Source organism: Equus asinus, chromosome 28 (genome assembly GCF_041296235.1).
Source record: "Equus asinus isolate D_3611 breed Donkey chromosome 28, EquAss-T2T_v2, whole genome shotgun sequence".
Lineage (NCBI taxonomy): Eukaryota > Metazoa > Chordata > Mammalia > Perissodactyla > Equidae > Equus > Equus asinus.
The window spans coordinates 32,836,861-32,853,155 of NC_091817.1; the positions used below are offsets into that span (position 1 = coordinate 32,836,861).

At 60.7% G+C, this 16,295-nt stretch overlaps 2 protein-coding genes across 4 annotated transcripts; one reads left to right on the forward strand and one right to left on the reverse strand.

Moving 5' to 3' along the window:
- The first annotated feature begins 847 nt into the window (after nt 1-847).
- Nucleotides 848-13,380, forward strand: CARMIL2 (capping protein regulator and myosin 1 linker 2). 3 transcript variants are annotated; one of them, XM_044760818.2, is made up of 39 exons: nt 848-1,245; nt 1,503-1,597; nt 1,692-1,742; nt 1,988-2,050; nt 2,153-2,277; nt 2,413-2,504; nt 2,711-2,781; nt 2,899-2,972; nt 3,115-3,190; nt 3,269-3,357; nt 3,480-3,574; nt 3,652-3,738; nt 3,825-3,937; nt 4,044-4,121; nt 4,259-4,335; nt 4,421-4,525; nt 4,722-4,791; nt 4,940-5,021; nt 5,121-5,217; nt 5,301-5,358; nt 5,497-5,669; nt 5,863-6,025; nt 6,107-6,208; nt 7,250-7,378; nt 7,462-7,575; nt 7,743-7,903; nt 7,984-8,071; nt 8,278-8,433; nt 8,551-8,617; nt 9,093-9,328; nt 10,192-10,292; nt 10,374-10,737; nt 10,820-10,942; nt 11,871-11,907; nt 12,072-12,143; nt 12,258-12,479; nt 12,638-12,718; nt 13,047-13,124; nt 13,212-13,380. In XM_044760818.2, the coding sequence occupies exons 1-39, from the start codon at nt 1,206-1,208 to the stop codon at nt 13,322-13,324; spliced, it is 4,218 nt and encodes a 1,405-aa protein (XP_044616753.1). In that variant the 5' UTR covers nt 848-1,205; the 3' UTR covers nt 13,325-13,380. The 3 variants fall into 3 exon arrangements, with proteins under 3 accessions (XP_044616753.1, XP_070356379.1, XP_044616754.1); XM_070500278.1 differs by having other exon boundaries at nt 1,060-1,245; nt 12,638-12,714; nt 13,212-13,348; XM_044760819.2 differs by lacking the exon at nt 12,638-12,718 and having other exon boundaries at nt 1,060-1,245.
- Nucleotides 13,333-16,241, reverse strand: ACD (ACD shelterin complex subunit and telomerase recruitment factor). The gene is made up of 12 exons (XM_044760820.2): nt 15,969-16,241; nt 15,750-15,886; nt 15,535-15,628; nt 15,372-15,448; nt 15,205-15,249; nt 15,059-15,093; nt 14,756-14,907; nt 14,581-14,677; nt 14,415-14,501; nt 13,847-14,220; nt 13,614-13,705; nt 13,333-13,533 (listed from the first exon to the last, which is right to left on the reverse strand). The coding sequence occupies exons 1-12, from the start codon at nt 16,065-16,067 to the stop codon at nt 13,455-13,457; spliced, it is 1,368 nt and encodes a 455-aa protein (XP_044616755.1). The 5' UTR covers nt 16,068-16,241; the 3' UTR covers nt 13,333-13,454.
- Nucleotides 16,242-16,295: the final 54 nt, after the last annotated feature.

The following is a 16,295-nucleotide window of genomic DNA, read 5'->3' on the forward strand; positions in this document are numbered from 1 at the left end:
GAGGTCAGATGACTGGAGGATGGTCCCCCTGTCTGCAAGCCCCATGATGGGGAGGAGTAGCTAGGGGTTGGGAAAGAAACCAGTATCTCTCACCTGCTCTCCCGGTTATTTAACCTCTGCCTGGCTGAGCCGTGGGCAGGGCAGAGGGCTGTTCCTTATCCCACAAGTGGAGTTTAATTAGATTGTAATGGAAGAAAGAGATTTAATCCCCTCCTGTGAACCCTCCAGAATCTAGGTCCCCAGTCTTCTATAAGGCAGCATGCTCAGCTGACACTCCCGGCCTCCATGACCTTCTGATCCCTCCCAGCCCTGAAGACAGTAGCTTCCCTCTCTCCTTAGTAGTTGCCCCTCCCCAGACTCTGTTCTGCTACACACAGGAGGGCCCTCCTGTACCTGGCCTTTGCTCATGAGTCACTCCACCCTTCCCTGAAGCCCTTGGGGCTCAGGCTTTAGCCGGAAGCTGCCCCCTGAGGGCATACCCCCACCTTCTGGCCCTGTCCCAGCCTGAATCTGATAAAAGCTGAGGAACCTCTGCCTCAGAGAAGGGCGTCTGGGCCTGTCGGGTGTTTTTTCCCACCCTTTCAAGAGTTCGTGGATCCCCGATGGGGTCACAGACTCCAGGTTAGGAGTCTCTTGCCCTGCCCAGGGTGTCAGACCTTCGCTCAGCCCAGGTTAGGACCCTGGTGTTGGGAAAGATCCGACGCTCCTTGATGGAGAGATGCCCCTTCCGTCCCACCCCCTGTCCACCTCCCTCGCTGGGCTTTGGAGGGGACGAACCCGAGTAGGCCACAGGGATCCCCGAGCGGGCAGCGCCCCCTGGTGCTCGCAGCAGGGACTGCGGTGCGGCGTGGAAGTAGGGGGCTAGGAACCGCGGAGGGTGCGCGACACGCGCGACCCTTCGGCCATACCATTCCCACCCCCTGTCTGCCCTTACAGAGTAGCTCTTGTGCGACAGGACGAGCGGGCAGCTGGGATTCTGCCCCCTCCCACACCCCCGAACCCGGGCGACTGCTCCCGGCCCGCAGAGGCCGGGCGGGGAGGAGCCGGGCCGGGGGCGGCCTGGCAGGAAGCAGCGCGTACTTTCCGCTGCAGAAGGAGCAGGTGGCTGCAGTGCGGGCCGGGGCCCCAGGCTTCCTGTGCGCGCCCGCCCGCTGCTGTTTCTCGTCGGAGCTCCTTGGGCCGCCCTGGCCGCCCGGCCCGGCCGCATGGCCCAGACCTCCGACTGCATATCCTCTGAGCTGCGAGGTAAGCGCTGCCCCTTCTCCCTTTCTTGGCTGGGAGGAAGCAGCGCGGCCCCCAAACCAGAGGCCCACTCAGAGGCCCGGGACGCTGGGCAAGCGGTTCTCTTTGCTCCTCCGGATGGCTTGATGGCCCCGAGATCCACTCCACTCCTTCCTTGCTGGCCCATAGATGAGCTCAGGTCCCTAGCCTGGTACAGACTGTGGGCATGAATTGACCTCCATGAGAGAACCAAAGTTACCCAGCAGGCTTCCCTTCCACAGGGGAGATCACCAGGTTCCTGTGGCCCAAGGAGGCGGAGTTGCTGCTGAAAACCTGGCTACCAGAGCGGGAGGGTGCTGATCGATGTCACGTCCTGGTATGGCAGGGGGCAGAGACTAGGAGGGCCTCTGGGGCCCGGACAGAAAGGGCCTCTTGTCTTGCCCGGGGTTTCAGACCCTCTCTCCCCCCAGGCACTGCTACGATGGAGAGCCTACCTGCTCCACACCTGCCTCCCCCTGAGAGTAAGTCCCAGGGCCTGGCTGCCACTCTTCTTGCCCTCCAGCAGCTTCCTGGATGAGAGCTGCATCTGCAGCATTTTCTGTCTTGTCCTTGTGGGCTCTGCCCTTCCAACAGCACTGGGGTCCCAGCAGCAAGCAAGACTGGAGTCTAGGCAGGTCTGGCTCTCAGCTCCAGGCTGCACAAAGGACTGGGCTCCTAGGAGGGTGGGACTCGGACCTTGGTCCCAGCTGATCCAGGTGCTCCATAGGTGGACTGCACATTCAGCTACCTGGAGGTACAGGCCATGGCGCTGCAGGAGACACCGCCTCAGGTGAGACCCCTAGTACCCCACTAGGGCCTGCAGCCTGGTCTTCACTTCCCCTTCCACCTGCCCCTACACATGGAGGCCAGCTCAGCTGCCCTCCCTCTCCAGGTCACTTTTGAGCTGGAGTCCCTACCTGAGCTGGTCCTGGAGTTTCCTGGCGTGGCTGCCCTGGAACAGCTGGCCCAGCATGTTGCTGTGGCTATCAAGAAGGTCTTCCCTCGCTCGACGCTTGGGTGAGGACCGGCAACTGCAAGGGGCTGGCAGGGAAGGAGGGCAGTGCAGGGATGCTCTGGATGACACAGCTGGGCTGCCTCCCATCCTAGGGGCTAGAAGTCCTTTGCCCCCTTCACCTTTATCTCCCTCCCCAGGAAGCTATTCCGGAGGCCCACACCCTCCTCCATGCTGGCTCGGCTGGAGAGAAGCAGCCCCTCAGAGGCCACCTCACCCAGCAGCCCCTGTGGTAAGGGCTAAGGCAGGGCCACACAGGGCTTTCAGGCTACCCCCTCCTGTAGCCCCAGAGCCCTGGATTTGGAGATCTCCCAAACTGAACAGAGCCACTCAAGGCACAGCTACCACCCAGCTTGGGTCTGATCTTCCTCTATCTCTGACCTTTTGTCTCTCTCCTCCCCACACCCTCACCCTGTCATACCCCTGGCACCTCCCCAGGTGGCTTCTTGGAGACATACGAGGCTCTGTGTGACTACAATGGCTTCCCTTTCCGAGAGGAGATTCAGTGGGTGAGGGTAGGGCCCTCTCTGGAGGGCTCCGTAGACATCTGATCCCCCATGTGCATTGAGTCCCTCCCTACCTCTTGTGGCCCCCAAGCCAGTTGGAGACTCTTTCTTCCTGTCCAGGATGTGGACACCATCTACCATCGTCAAGGCTGCCGCCATTTCAGCCTAGGAGACTTTGGTCATCTAGGCAGTCGGTAGGTGGCCTGCTAGGCCAAAGAAGGGAGGAAGATGCTGTGACCCACATTCCTAGGCCTCAGCCTCTCCATGAGGGGCATGCTGGGCCTAGGACCTGGCTGGAGAGCCCTGAGATCTGCCCCTGCCCCTTCTCCCGCCCAGGGACCTAGCCTTGAGTGTGGCTGCCCTGTCCTACAACCTGTGGTTCCGGTGCCTCTCCTGTGTGGATATGAAGCTGGTGAGAGTGTAGGGGCAGGGAGGGGCCAAGGTTTCGGGGTCCAGGTGCAGCCCACTGAGCCTCCACTCTGGTTCCCAGAGCCTTGAGGTCTCAGAACAGATTCTGCACATGATGAGTCAGTCGTCCCACCTGGAGGAGCTGGTGCTGGAGACCTGTGGCCTGAGGGGGTAAGGGGACCAGGGTAGGGCTTGGGGGGAAGAGGCTAGGGGCTTGAGATTGGGAGCCTTGTGGCCTGGGGAGGAGTTAGGAATCCATAGTCAGAGTCTCATGCCTGGGGTCTGGTCCCCAGAGACTTTGTCCGGCGACTGGCCCAGGCACTGGCAGGGCACTCCAGCTCTGGGCTGCGGGAGCTCAGCCTAGCCGGGAATCTGCTGGATGACAGAGGTATGGCTGAGCTTGGGGAACTCCCGGGGGCTGGCACTGGAGATAGTGAGACCCACATGGCTGCCCCCATCCTCCAGGCGTGGCTGCCCTAAGCAGACACCTAGAACAACGTCCTGGAGCCCTGAGGAGACTCAACCTAGCGCAGACGGGGTTGACGCCCCGAGGTAGGCGGGGCCAAGGTGGGGTGGGGTGGGTGGAGCGGGAGGATGGGTCTGCCTAATTGCTGAGCCTCTCCCTCCTCCACCACCAGGAATGAGGGCTCTGGGCCGGGCACTGGCTTCCAATGCGGCCTTTGACTCTGTCCTGACCCACCTGGACCTTTCCGGAAACCCCGGGGCGCTGGGGGCCTCAGAGGACAATGGGGTGAGTAGCTGTCTTTAGGGGCAGTGATTGGGGGCGCCGCAGGCAGTGGAAGCTCTTGATGAGGCGATCCCTGACTCCGGCCCTCCCACCTCCATCCTCCCGCCAGGGCCTCTATAGTTTCCTGAGCCGTCCTAATGTTCTGACGTTCTTGAATGTCGCAGGCACCGACACCGCCCTGGACACTGTGAGGGGGTGGTCAGTGGGGGGATGATTTGTAGGGCTGGTGTCCCGGCCTGAGGTCTAAGGGTAGACTCGAGGGTGGGGCGGGGCAAGGAGGGGCTCAGTCCTCTGGCCGGTGGAGCCCATACCCTCCTCCTGCAGCTCTTTGCAGCGCTGTCCCTTGGCTGCTGCGCCAGTCTCACCCACCTCGACGCTTCGAGGAACGTCTTCTCCCGCACGTAAGGAGGCGGGTCGGGGCAGGGGGAGACGCGGGAGCCGTCTCCCTGCTCCTGGAAGCCCACTTCTCCCGCTCCCCCACCCCAGGAAGTCCCGGGCTGCGCCCGCCGCGCTGCAACTCTTCCTCAGCCGTGCAGGGACGCTTCGGCACCTGGGCCTGGCGGGCTGCAAGCTGCCGGCCGACGCGCTCAGGTCAGTGTAACTGTCCACAGCCACGCCCCTGCCTGTGCGGCTACATCCCAGGCCCTTCACCTCACCTTCAGCATCTCGCTCCGCTCCTATTTTACCCACAATCTCCCCGGCATATTGCCCCTTCTTCTTGGCGTTCGTTGGCGCCCTGGGGCCCCCTTTCCAAGCTCCTGCCACTCCCTGTGACATCCCCTCCCAGGGCCCTTTTGGAAGGCCTCGCGCTCAACACGCACATGGGTGACCTGCACCTGGACCTCAGCGCTTGTGAAGTGAGTACCCCAGCCCAGAAACATAGCAGCCAGTGGGCCCACACGTTGGGAGTGGGGCTCGAGGCCGGAGCGCAGGCTGCTTGCTGGGGGCCTGATCCTCCCCACCTGTGGCCTGTTGGCCTGAGCGTGCCCCACCTTCCACCTTCAGCTGCGCTCAGCGGGCGCTCAGGTGATACAAGACTTAGTGTGCGATGCTGGCGCAGTGAGCTCCCTGGACCTGGCGGATAACGGTGAGGCCACCGGGAAACCCATCCTCCCTCCATCCACCCAATTCCCATCCCACCCCATCCTCGCAGCCTCGCCTTTTATGTGACCCGAACTACCCCCAGGCTTCGGCTCAGACATGGTGACTCTGGTGCTAGCCATTGGGAGGAGTCGGTCCCTGAGACACGTGGCGCTTGGAAGGAACTTCAACGTCCGGTGCAAGTGAGCCCTCATCCCACTCCCAGGAGTCCCAGACAGCACCCCACCACCTGGGTCCCCCCTCCAACTGCGACCCCTGCCCACAGGGAGACCCTGGACGACGTCCTGCACCGGATTGTCCAGCTTATGCAGGATGACGACTGTGTGAGTTCACGGGACTATGCGGGATCCCCAGGCAATGGACCCCTGTGACCCCTCTGACTCCTGCTCTCTCAGACCCTGTGACCTGACGTCCTTGCTGACCCCTGACTCGAACCACAAATGGCTTTCTCTTAACCTCAGCCCCTGCAGTCTCTGTCCGTGGCTGAGTCGCGGCTGAAGCTGGGTGCTAGCGTCTTGCTCCGGGCACTGGGCACCAATCCAAACCTGATGGCGCTGGATATCAGCGGCAACGCCATGGGGGACACGGGAGCCAAGATGCTGGCCAAGGCACTTCGGGTCAACACAAGACTCCGGTGGGCGGGGTCAGAGGGGTGGGACCAATGGGGGAGGAGGGCGTGGCATAGAGGGGCTTACTGGGCTAAGAGGCGGGGCTGAATGAGAAGGAGCAAACGGAATGGATCGGTGCACGGGGTAAATAGACAAGGCTAGTGGGTTGGGTGGGGCCTCTCGGAGCTCCGCCCCCGACTGAAGCCCGGCCCGGCCCAGGTCTGTAGTCTGGGACCGGAACCATACCTCTGCTCTGGGCCTGCTCGACGTGGCTCAGGCCCTAGAGCAGAACCGCAGCCTGAAGACCATGCCTCTGCCACTGAACGACGTGGCCCAGGCACAGCGCAGCCGCCCGGAACTGACAGCACGTGCAGTGCATCAGGTGGGGATCCCCTCTCCCCTCCCTTGCCCTGCCACATGCTGTGGCCCCCGCGCCCCCCCCCTCAATATCTCTTGTCCCCAGATCCAAGCCTGTCTCTTGAGGAACAACCGCGCAGACCACGCCTCTTCTGACCGCACCTCCCGCCCACAGCCTCTAGGTCTTGTCTCGGACCCCTCTGAGCAGGTCAGTGGTACCTCCCTCAAGACAGAGCAGGGGGAGGGCTGTGGCATCTAGGAGCCTCCATGAATCTGAGAGTCTGACTTTCCTAGGGCCAGGGTGCCTGAATCCTGCTGTCCCAGACAAGTCCCTCTCCTTGGTCTGGAGAAGAGCCAACCCCTCCTGAAATAGCTCTCCCAAATAATACCCCTGGCTGCCTTTTTAAAGTATTTAAATAGTCTCTCCTGTTAAAGATGGAAGGTGTTTTAAAGTCCTCCCTCAATTTCCCCCCGTGATTGTAGCTCCATCTGTGTCTTCCCATTCACAAGGCTCCCCTCCCCTCTCCACTGACCCCTGTTGTGGCCCAACCCAGCAACTCTTTTTCTGGCTTCATCTCCCTCCACCACCTTGCCTTTGTGAGATGTTCCATCTCTCCATTCCCAAATCTCACTTCTCTCCCAGGCTCCAGAGCCCAGGCATCTCGACCCAGACATCCTGCAGGGGCTTCACATTCTATACATCTTCAAGTGATTTCATCATCTCCCACAAACTCTTCTCTCTACCCTGGAGCTCAGTCTCACTGGTGCCCACACCCACCAAGTGCTGTGGAGAGTTTCAGGCCAGGTCTCTTGTGACCACACTGGAGCCCCCACAGTCCTCCTTGGTCCTGCCTTTGGACCACTTCTCAAACACACCATTCCTCGCCTCCACCCCCACTATCCCTTGCTCCCCTGGTTCTTACTCCGTGGCTCCTCACTCCCATTTCTCCCCACCCCTCAGTCTATCCTCTAGGGGGATGGTGAAAGGACTGAGCTAAAATACAGACATGACTAACAGCTCCTTTCCCTCCTATTCTGAACACTTAGAAAGTATATATAAAGTCCCTACAATAAAGCAAAGGAGACACTGCTTTCCCTCCTTGAACAGATAGGGTTCCTAAGTGGCTGGCCTGATCATATCAGCTTCAGGCCCTCACCCACCCAGTTGGAGACCCTGGGAAGGAGGCAGTAGGGTCTGGGGGTATTGGAAAGGGACCAGGCTGGGACTGATTCCTGATGCCCCCCCCAGGAAGTGAACGAACTGTGTCAGTCGGTGCAGGAGCATGTGGAGCTGCTGGGCTGTGGGGCTGGACCCCAGGGTGAAGCTGCTGTGCACCAGGCCGAGGATGCCATCCAAAACGCCAACTTCTCTCTCAGTGTGAGCACCCCCTCCTGCTACAAAGACCCTTCCTCTCTTCCTCAGGTGTCAACTTACAACTCCTTTTCTTCCTTGGCCTCTAGATTCTCCCCATTCTCTATGAGGCTGGGAGCTCCCCAAGCCATCAATGGCAGCTGCGGCAGAAGCTGGAGGGCCTCCTGGGACAGGTGGGCGAGGTCTGCCGCCAGGACATTCAGGTGAGATGGTATCCTTGACCCAGCCCCACCTCCATATGCAGGTTTGACCCCTATCCCGTAGGCTTGACTGTCATATCCCATGAGTCAATGTTCTGTGGGGGTAAGAGCCTCAAGCCAATCTATCTAGGCCCTAGCCACACTCTTACTATGCTCTGACCTCTGCCCAGGACTTTACTCAGGCCACATTGGACACAACAAGGAGCCTCTGCCCACAGATGCTGCAGGGACCTAGATGGAGGGAGCAGCTGGAGGGGGTCCTAGTGGGCTCAAGGGGCCTCCCAGAGCTTCTCCCAGAACACCTGCTGCAAGATGCCTTCACTAGGCTCAGGTAGGCTGGATGGGGCTGGGCTGGGCTAGACAGGACTGGGCAGAGACAGCACACTAACGTTTGCCCTCTCTTGCCCTCAGGGACATGCGGCTGTCAGTCACAGGGACCTTGGCAGAAAGCATTGTGGCTCAGGCTCTGGCGGGTCTGAGTGCAGCCCGGGATCGGCTGGTGAGGGGGAACTGTGCACTTGCACACTTGCATGCATGCACATGCACACACACACACGCACACACAGAATGACCTGGCTACTGCCTTGCAGGGGTTCTGTAATGTCTTCTGGGGTCATGTAGCCAGCTATTTCAGGGTTCCCTTAGGACCAATGGGACTATGGCTGAGGCCCTACCTGCCCATCTTTGGGGTGCCTGGTATTGCAGGTGGAGAGTCTCGCTCAGCAGGCAACAGTGGCAATGCCCCCTGCCATACCAGCACTGGATGGAGGTGAGCCCAGCCCCCTTGGGCCTGGGGAATTGGAAGGTCTTTTTTTCCCTGAGGAAGAGAAGGAAAAGGAGGACGATAAAGAGGAGCAGAAGGTAGGTGGCCCCAGAAGTCTGGACCTAGAACCCTAGATCTTCCCATCTTGTTCTGGAGTATGGAAGGTGGAGAGGCAGCTCCCCTATCCCAGGCTGAGTTTGTGCCCTCCCCACCAGGACGCCAGCCCTCTACAGAAATGGCCTGAGTCCAGCCGCTGCCTTCACCTGGTCTCATCCACTCACAGTGAGTCAGGGTCTCGGGGAAAGGGAGTTACTCAGGTTGGGCTGAGGCTCCATTAGACCTGGGAACCTGGACACATTCATTCAGCCCTGTACTGGGAACTCCCTTGACCCTTGACCTGGCCAGACCAGGACCCCCTTGCAACCTGCAAGGTTGGAGTCTGCTGTAGTCAATCAGCACGGAGCAGGACCTGAGCAGGGCTGGAACACTGTCTCCACTCGCTTCCCCCCGCCCCCTTCTCTACCCCCAGGACGCGCATGCTTGGCGGAGGTGCGGAGCCGCGCGTTGCTCGGGGCCGCGCTCAGCACCACGGACAGCGGCGGCGGGGGAGGGGCGGGCGGAGGGGCGGGCGGAGGGGCGGGCGGTGTAGCCGGGCCCCTCCCCGCGCCCTGGGCGGGTCCCCCGCCGCCCTAACGCCACCGCTGCCACCACCTCCTCGGGCTCGGCGCTTGGTGCTCTTCTGGTGCTCTTCCCTCAGGTGCTGCTGAGGAACCGGAGCCGGAGCCCGAGCTGGCGGCTCCGGGGGAAGATGCGGAGCCGCAGGCGGGGCCGTCCGCGCGCGGCTCTCCAAGCCCCGCCGCCCCAGGGCCCCCAGCCGGCCCGCTGCCTCGTATGGACCTTCCACCCGCTGGGCAGCCCCTGCGCCATCCGACCCGGGCCCGACCGCGACCGCGGCGCCAGCATCACCACCGCCCACCGCCGGGGGGCCCCCAGGTGAGCACCCTCCCCCTATTCTAGAGCTCGTGGAACTGGAGGTCGCAGGTGGCTCATTCGCTCCTCTTGGGAGATGGCAGCCAAGGAGGTGGGTTGTGGTGTCCCAAGACCTGGTGGTGCGGCCGCGTCCTGGCCACCCCTACCCCAAGCCATGCCCACGCAGGGTCAAGGGTGTGTGGGTTCCATTGGGGGTGCGTCTGGGTAGGACTCTGTCTTGGGTTGGCCCACCCGCTGCATGAGTGGATGTGTGAGAGAGGGTGTCCGTCTTATCCTCTGTCTCCCAGGGTTACTGAAAGATGCTGGGCCCCCTGGACTGCAGGGACAATCCTGCGTCTATTGCATGTGCCGCGGGTGTATATGTGGGGAGATGTATGTGTGGGCTGGGTAGTGGAGGGGGCAGCGGACACAGGGCGGAAGGGGGGGGTGGAGCTGGCTCGAGGCCCCCCAGAGGGTCTGACGCAGCAGCCGACGCTGCTGAGCCGGCAGCAGGCCGGGTGGGGTGGGGATGGGGGGCACTGCAGGGAACTGTTTGGAGCAGAGGGGGTGACAAATGGGAACGTGTGACCCACGGGGCGCGTGGGTTCTACCCTGTTACATGACCAAGTGGTTCAGGGTGTGTAGGATACTCTGTGGGACAAGAATGAGTGTGGGCTGGGTGTGTGTGTCCAGGACCAACTTCAGGTGAGGGGGTATGTGAAATCAGCATCTCTGCCCACCAGCTGGACAGGGGAGAGCTTGTGTCAGCAGCCCCCTAGGGTCACCTCAGCTCCCAGGTCCTGAAGTTGCCCAGGCCAGGCTGCTGGACAAGGGAGGTGGAAAGAAGTCACGGTTACACTCAGCCCTGACCCTGTGGTGTCCCCCAGGTGCCCCCAGCCCTGCCGCAGGAAGGGAATGGGCTCAGTGCCCGCGTGGACGAGGGCGTGGAGGAATTCTTCTCCAAAAGGCTGATCCAGCAGGATCGCCTGTGAGTGAGGGGCAGTTGCAGGGGTGGGAGAGGGTGGGATGCTTCATGGGTCTTCCCACTCACTGCTGGCTATTCTCACAGCTGGGCCCCCGAGGAGGACCCAGCCACTGAGGGGGGTACCATCCCTGTCCCCCGTACACTGCGAAAGAAGCTGGGTACCCTCTTCGCCTTCAAGAAGCCTCGTTCAACTCGGGGGCCACGGCCTGATCTAGAGACCAGCCCTGGGGCAGCTCCCCGCACTCGAAAAACCACACTTGGGGACCTGCTGCGGCCACCAGCCCGTCCTGGCCGTGGTGAGGAGTCTGGTGGAGCCGAGGGGGGCACCAGCAGCCCTGACCCTGCCCGCAGGAGCCGGCCTCGCTACACTCGGGAAAGCAAGGCTTACTCGATGATACTGCTACCTGCTGAGGAGGAGGAGGCTACATTGGGTGCCAGATCTGACAAGGTGAGAACTGGTGACTGGGTGAGGGCTCTGCTGGAACTGAGGGCAGTGGGCTCTCTCCCCACTCAGGCATCTCTGTCCCCAGCGGCGGCCCCTGGAGCGGGGAGACACAGAGCTGGCCCCATCCTTTGAACAGCGGGTACAAGTGATGCTGCAGAGGATCGGCATGAGCAGAGGCAGCGGGAGTGCTGAAGGCAAGAGGAAGCAAGTGAGTTGGGAGGGACACAAGTGCAAAGTGAGGGGGCAGGTGACATGTGGTTTGTGGCAGTCTGTGGGTGACATATGTGACCAGGAGGAGACTCGTGACATACAGACAAGTCTGTCAGTTCCACCCCTTCCCCCCACAGAGTCATCAGATTCAATCTTTCTTCCCTCTTGGCTTCTGTCCTGGCCCAGGCCACTGATATCTTGTCTTCAGAGCCGGAATGGTTCTTTCTCTGCAGATCTAACAGAAATCTGACCTTGTCACCTGCATTTGAAACAGCAAGTCCTCCAGGGGCTTCCTCTCCCGACATTGCCCTGACTCCTAACCCTGTCTCAAGGCCCTGTGGGGTCTCAGCCTGTCACTGCTTTCATCTTACTGCTCTCCACCCCTGGTGGCATCTCAGAGCCTCCACACATGTTCTTCTGTCTGGAGCTCCTCCCTGCCCCACATGCAGCCTCGCAATCACCACCTTTGGATTACACTGGGTTCTTCCTCATCCATCCCTACATTTCCCTGTGGGCCTTCCCTGACTCTCTTCCGTGGCCACCCTGCTAATGCCACTCTCTGATCACAGTACCTAATGAGAACCACAGCCCTATGTACTATCCATTTAATAACTTTTCAGGAAAATAAGAAACACATATGAAGTGAACCTGAGCTTGAATTTAGAAACATTGAAGTGTAGAAAATGAATCAAAGAATTAAGAAATCACATTATCTGTGTGACATGCATGCATATAGATGTTTCTGTGTGTTAACTATTTACCATCCCAGACTGTGAGCTGTAAGAGGGCCAGGACTAGGTTTGCCATGTTCTTGTCTAGCCCACAGGGGGCACTTAGTGACAGTTATAAGAAAAAGAACGAACAAAAAGACAAGGCTAGGGTGAGGGCAGGGCAGGACTGAGCTTGATATCCCTGTTTTCCTACAGAGCAAAGATGGAGAGATCAAGAAGGCCGGCTCAGATGGTAAGTGGGACCCCGGGATAGGGCAGTACATTTTTGGGGAGGGGGATGTCCTTAGAAATAATCCCCAAGGCACTTGCTTTCCTAGGGGTGGAGGGGGAGAGGCCAGGTTTTTCTTCCCCGCACCCCCAAGGTCTAGTGCCTGAGCCCCCAGCCCCACCTTGCAGGTGACATTATGGACAGTTCCACGGAGACCCCACCCATCTCAATCAAGTCCCGCACCCACTCTGTGTCTGCTGGTAAGCGAGGGCCACTGTGTGTGTTGGGGAACAAGCAGGAGAGGGGTCAGATCATTGGACAGGCTCACCTCCTACGTCTGGCCCAGGTCTTGGTTGACACCCTTCTCCCTGCAGACCCATCGTGCAGACCTGGTCCAGGAGGCCAGGGGCCTGAGTCTGCCACTTGGAAGACACTAGGGCAGCAGCTGAATGCAGAGCTCAGAGGCCGTGATTGGGGCCAACAGGATGGTCCAGGCCCCCCTTCCCCTTGTCCCAGTCCAAGACCCCGAAGAGCCAGCCCTTCCCCAGACAGCCTGGGCCTTCCAGAAGATCCTTGCTTGGGCCCCAGGAATGAAGGTAAGCAGGCACCATAGGCCCCCACTCTAATACTGGGCTGGGGACTAGAGGAGTCCCTGCTGGGAACTCAGCTCCTCTGGGGACCCTGAAGGTGGGAGGCAAGGGCTGGAGAGGGGGCAGCTGCTGGGATCATACCCTGATACCCTGGCCTCCCCCAGATGGCCAGCTGAGGCCGAGGCCTCACTCAGCAGGGCGGCGAGCAGTGTCTGTGCATGAGGACCAGCTCCAGGCCCCTGTTGGTGAGGGGAGACTCCTCCATTGTGTGCTTGAGTGGAGGAGAAGATGGGGGAGGGTGGGCTCCAGGGCTTCCTTCGTGGTTCTGGTCCTTGTAGCGGGTCACCAGTGATGTGAGGAGTCAAAAAACCAGGGAGCCAGAAGGCCAGGAGCAAGGGTCTGACAAGCCCTTTCTACTAGCCCTGGCTCCATCTCCAAAAAAGCAACCCCTGTCGGGTGGGAGGATGCAGGGGAAGAGGGATGCTCTAAAGCCAATAGTGTGAGGTGGGGGGAGGGCATTGGGGACAGGCAGCAAGCCCTTAGCAACCCACCCCATCTTTCTGTGTCTCTCAGAACGGCCCCTGCGGCTGCAGCGCTCCCCTGTCCTCAAGCGCAGGCCAAAGCTTGAGGCACCCCCATCTCCAAGCCTAGGTAAGAGGAGGCTGGGGCCAAGTGAGAGGGTGGCAGGACTGCTCAGTCCAGTCCTGACCCTTCCCGACTCCCCTTCTCCCTTTGCAGGATCTGGGCTTGGAGCTGAGCTTCTGCCCCAACAGCCTACAGAGCCCTCCAGCCCTGAGCAGAGCCCACCCTCCCCAGCCACAGACCAAAGAGGCGGCGGCCCCAAACCCTGACCCTCTCCTTTCCTGCCGCATGAGATTATTTTATTAAAAAACTCAAAGGAAACAGAGTGTGGAGCACTGTTTGTCCAACCCTAGGCATGAACCTGTGTGCACATATCCTCCCACGTACTCGCAGGACCCCTCACATCTGGGTTAGCTCAGACTCTGGCTGTGGCTCCATCAGAAAGTTCAAGGCCCAGGCAACGAGCTGTGGAAGGAGCCTGGGAAGAGAACCATGGCTGTAGGTCAATGGAGACTGGGACTGGTGACCAAGAGAGTGGGGGCAGCCCCAGGCACTCACCTGGCAGCTTGGACCTGGCCACAGAGGGAGGCGCAGGGTGGTTCGTACTCATATTGGAAGGCAGAACCATCACGATGCCTCTTTGGGGGATCCTAAAGGGGGGGGGGGGGTGTGGTGTCTGGACAGGGGCCAACAAAGACCCCTAACCCCAGCCAAGGTTACCTCAGTCCCACTCGCAGCTCCACCAAGGCCCACCCCATTCTACTCTCCAATTGTAGGGGGGCTATGCTCACCCAGGCAGCGCTGGACTCCAGGGCTCGCTTCGTGGTTCTTGTCCTTGGAGAGTGCTGCCAGTTCTTAGAGGGCAACCCTACCTCCTTGAACTCCAGGCTAGGTTTCTGGGCCCTGGTCACATGGGCCTGGTGTGGACTGGGGACATGGCCAAGGGGTGACAGACTTGGGGTCCAGCTCAGGAGGGGGGAGTTGTGTACACGGCTGGGGTGTGGGGAATTGGGGGGCAGGGGGCCAGGGACTGAGCAGATGGCTGGTAGGGGCTGGGAGCTGCCCTTCTGTACTGGGTCTGGAGAAGCTAAGGACAGGGCAGGCAGAAGGCTGATGCTGGCACCACTCTCCTCTGAAAGCATGTGGACGGGTAAGGCAGGGATTCCTGGGGAGAAAGGGACTCACTGTGGGCAGAGCTCTCTCAGCTCAGACCAGCTGAATGGCCTGTGAGCTTAGGCAGGCCTGCAGGGACTGTGTTTACCACCCACCCGCCTGTGCATCCTTTCACAGCATCCTGCACAGCCTGGGCACCTAACTGATAGACAGCAGTGAGTGCTTGTGGCCTGAGAACCATCTTACCTGAGGAACTGGGTGAGGAAGAAGGAGAAGAAATCAGGGTCAGCGATAGGTCCTGCAGAGTTGGGTCTTGTGGGGGCAGCTCAGGGCCTGGGATTCAGGGCAGGCTTATCAGCATTGTAGGTGCTGGGCCCCCAGGTACTCCCCTCTTAGCCTCTCCAGTCCTTACCCTGTGCCCTTTCATCTGGGTCCAGAGAGCTCAGAATTCGCTGGTCATTCTCAGAAATGTGCAGCCATAGGCTGGGGACAGTGTACACAGCTTCTCCCTGTGGGACATGAACACTCAGCTTGGCCCTGGTCCAACTCCTCACCCAGATATTTCCCAAGGGAAGCCCCAGACTAACCATAGCCCTGCGGCGTGAGGTGGCCCAACGGGTGAGTGGGGGTGCTGTGCAAGGGCCTGCCAGCATCAGACAGCTCTCAGCCAGGCGCACTAGTGCCCCCTGATGCTCCTGGTCCTCCTGCACCTCATCCAGAAGTTGCGACAGTGAAAGGCCTGAGGACAGGGGACCAGGGGATGGGCCGAAGCTTAAAGAGGAAGAAGGGTAGTACAGGTGTGGAGGAGGGCTTATTAAGGAAGAAGGAGGTGATGGCTGGAGAGGTCGCTCTACAGGGAGTTAGGAACACTGGCCAACCCATAGAAGTACCTGCATTGGGGGAGGTGGACTCTGAAAGGTGCTCCCTACAGAAACAGAGGGGACAGGTCTGAGGAACAATCCTGAGGCCTGTCTACACAGACTTGCCATCCCCTAACCGAGCCACTCTTGGCCCCAGAGCCCAACCCCAGACTCACGCCAGGCAGTCATAGAGCTTTTTCTGCACATCCGGGTCCTGGTTGCTGGGAAAAAGAGGAAGGTAGTAGGCAGTCCGTGTTACTAAGCTCTCCCACCCAAAAGGCCTATGCCAACGCCAGCCAGGCACGGGTGAGGAGAACAGCTGGAGGGTGGAATCATCACTTACCAACCAGTCACCCGTTCCCGGGGCTGCTCCGTGGGAAGCAGGCTGAAGCGGTCCACCTGAAGGTAGAACTCCGCAGGCTGGAGAGTGAGTTCAGGGACGGGTCTCAGGAGTAGCGACGAAGAGTCAGGCCCAGTAACCCGCCCAAGCCAGCCTTACCACTCACCGCGCCGCCTTCGGCGACTTGGACTCGGACGTCGCAGTCCTGCAGCAGCAGCAGCCGACCTTCTGCCCCTCGGAAGCCGAACTCCTTATCCTCCCTGCAGCGAGTGCCACCGTCACTGTCTAGCCTGCCTGAACACAGCCCCGCCCACCTTGGGCTCAGGCCTTGCGCCCTCCCGCTGGACTCCGAGCTCCCCGGGCCCGGAGGACCTCTCTCACCAGTCCGAGGTGTTCAGGGCTTCCCGCGTCACTAGGCATCGGACACTGTAGGTCCCGTCGGACACAAGCAGTGCGGCCCCCACGTCAGGGGTGTCAGGGGCGCGGGACGGGCCCGGGCCCTCAGCGTCCTGCAGAACCTGACAGCGGCGACCCGCGTCAATCCCACCGCCCTGGGGCCCCGCCCTGGTCTCCGGGCCCTGAAGCGGGTAGGCGGCTCACCTCGAGCAGTTGCCCCGCCCGCGGACTTGAGAGTGCCTCTGACCCCAGGACCAGCTCTCGAATCCAGGGCCGCAGAACAAGGGTCCCCAAACTTGCCATTCCCGCGGTAGCACCCAGCGGCGCACCACCGGCCCGGGTTTCCCGCGGTCGCCGCGGCCACACCTCTCGTCGGAAGAGGAAGCGCAGGACGGCTGGGCGGGGCCTGAGGTTGAGGCCCCGCCCCTGTACGTGCCCGCGCGTGCGCAGGAGCGCGTCTAGTTCGAGAACTTGTGTGCTTGCTCCTGTTGTCTCGACTGGATGCTGGCCTTCTTACTCTTACCGGGGCAT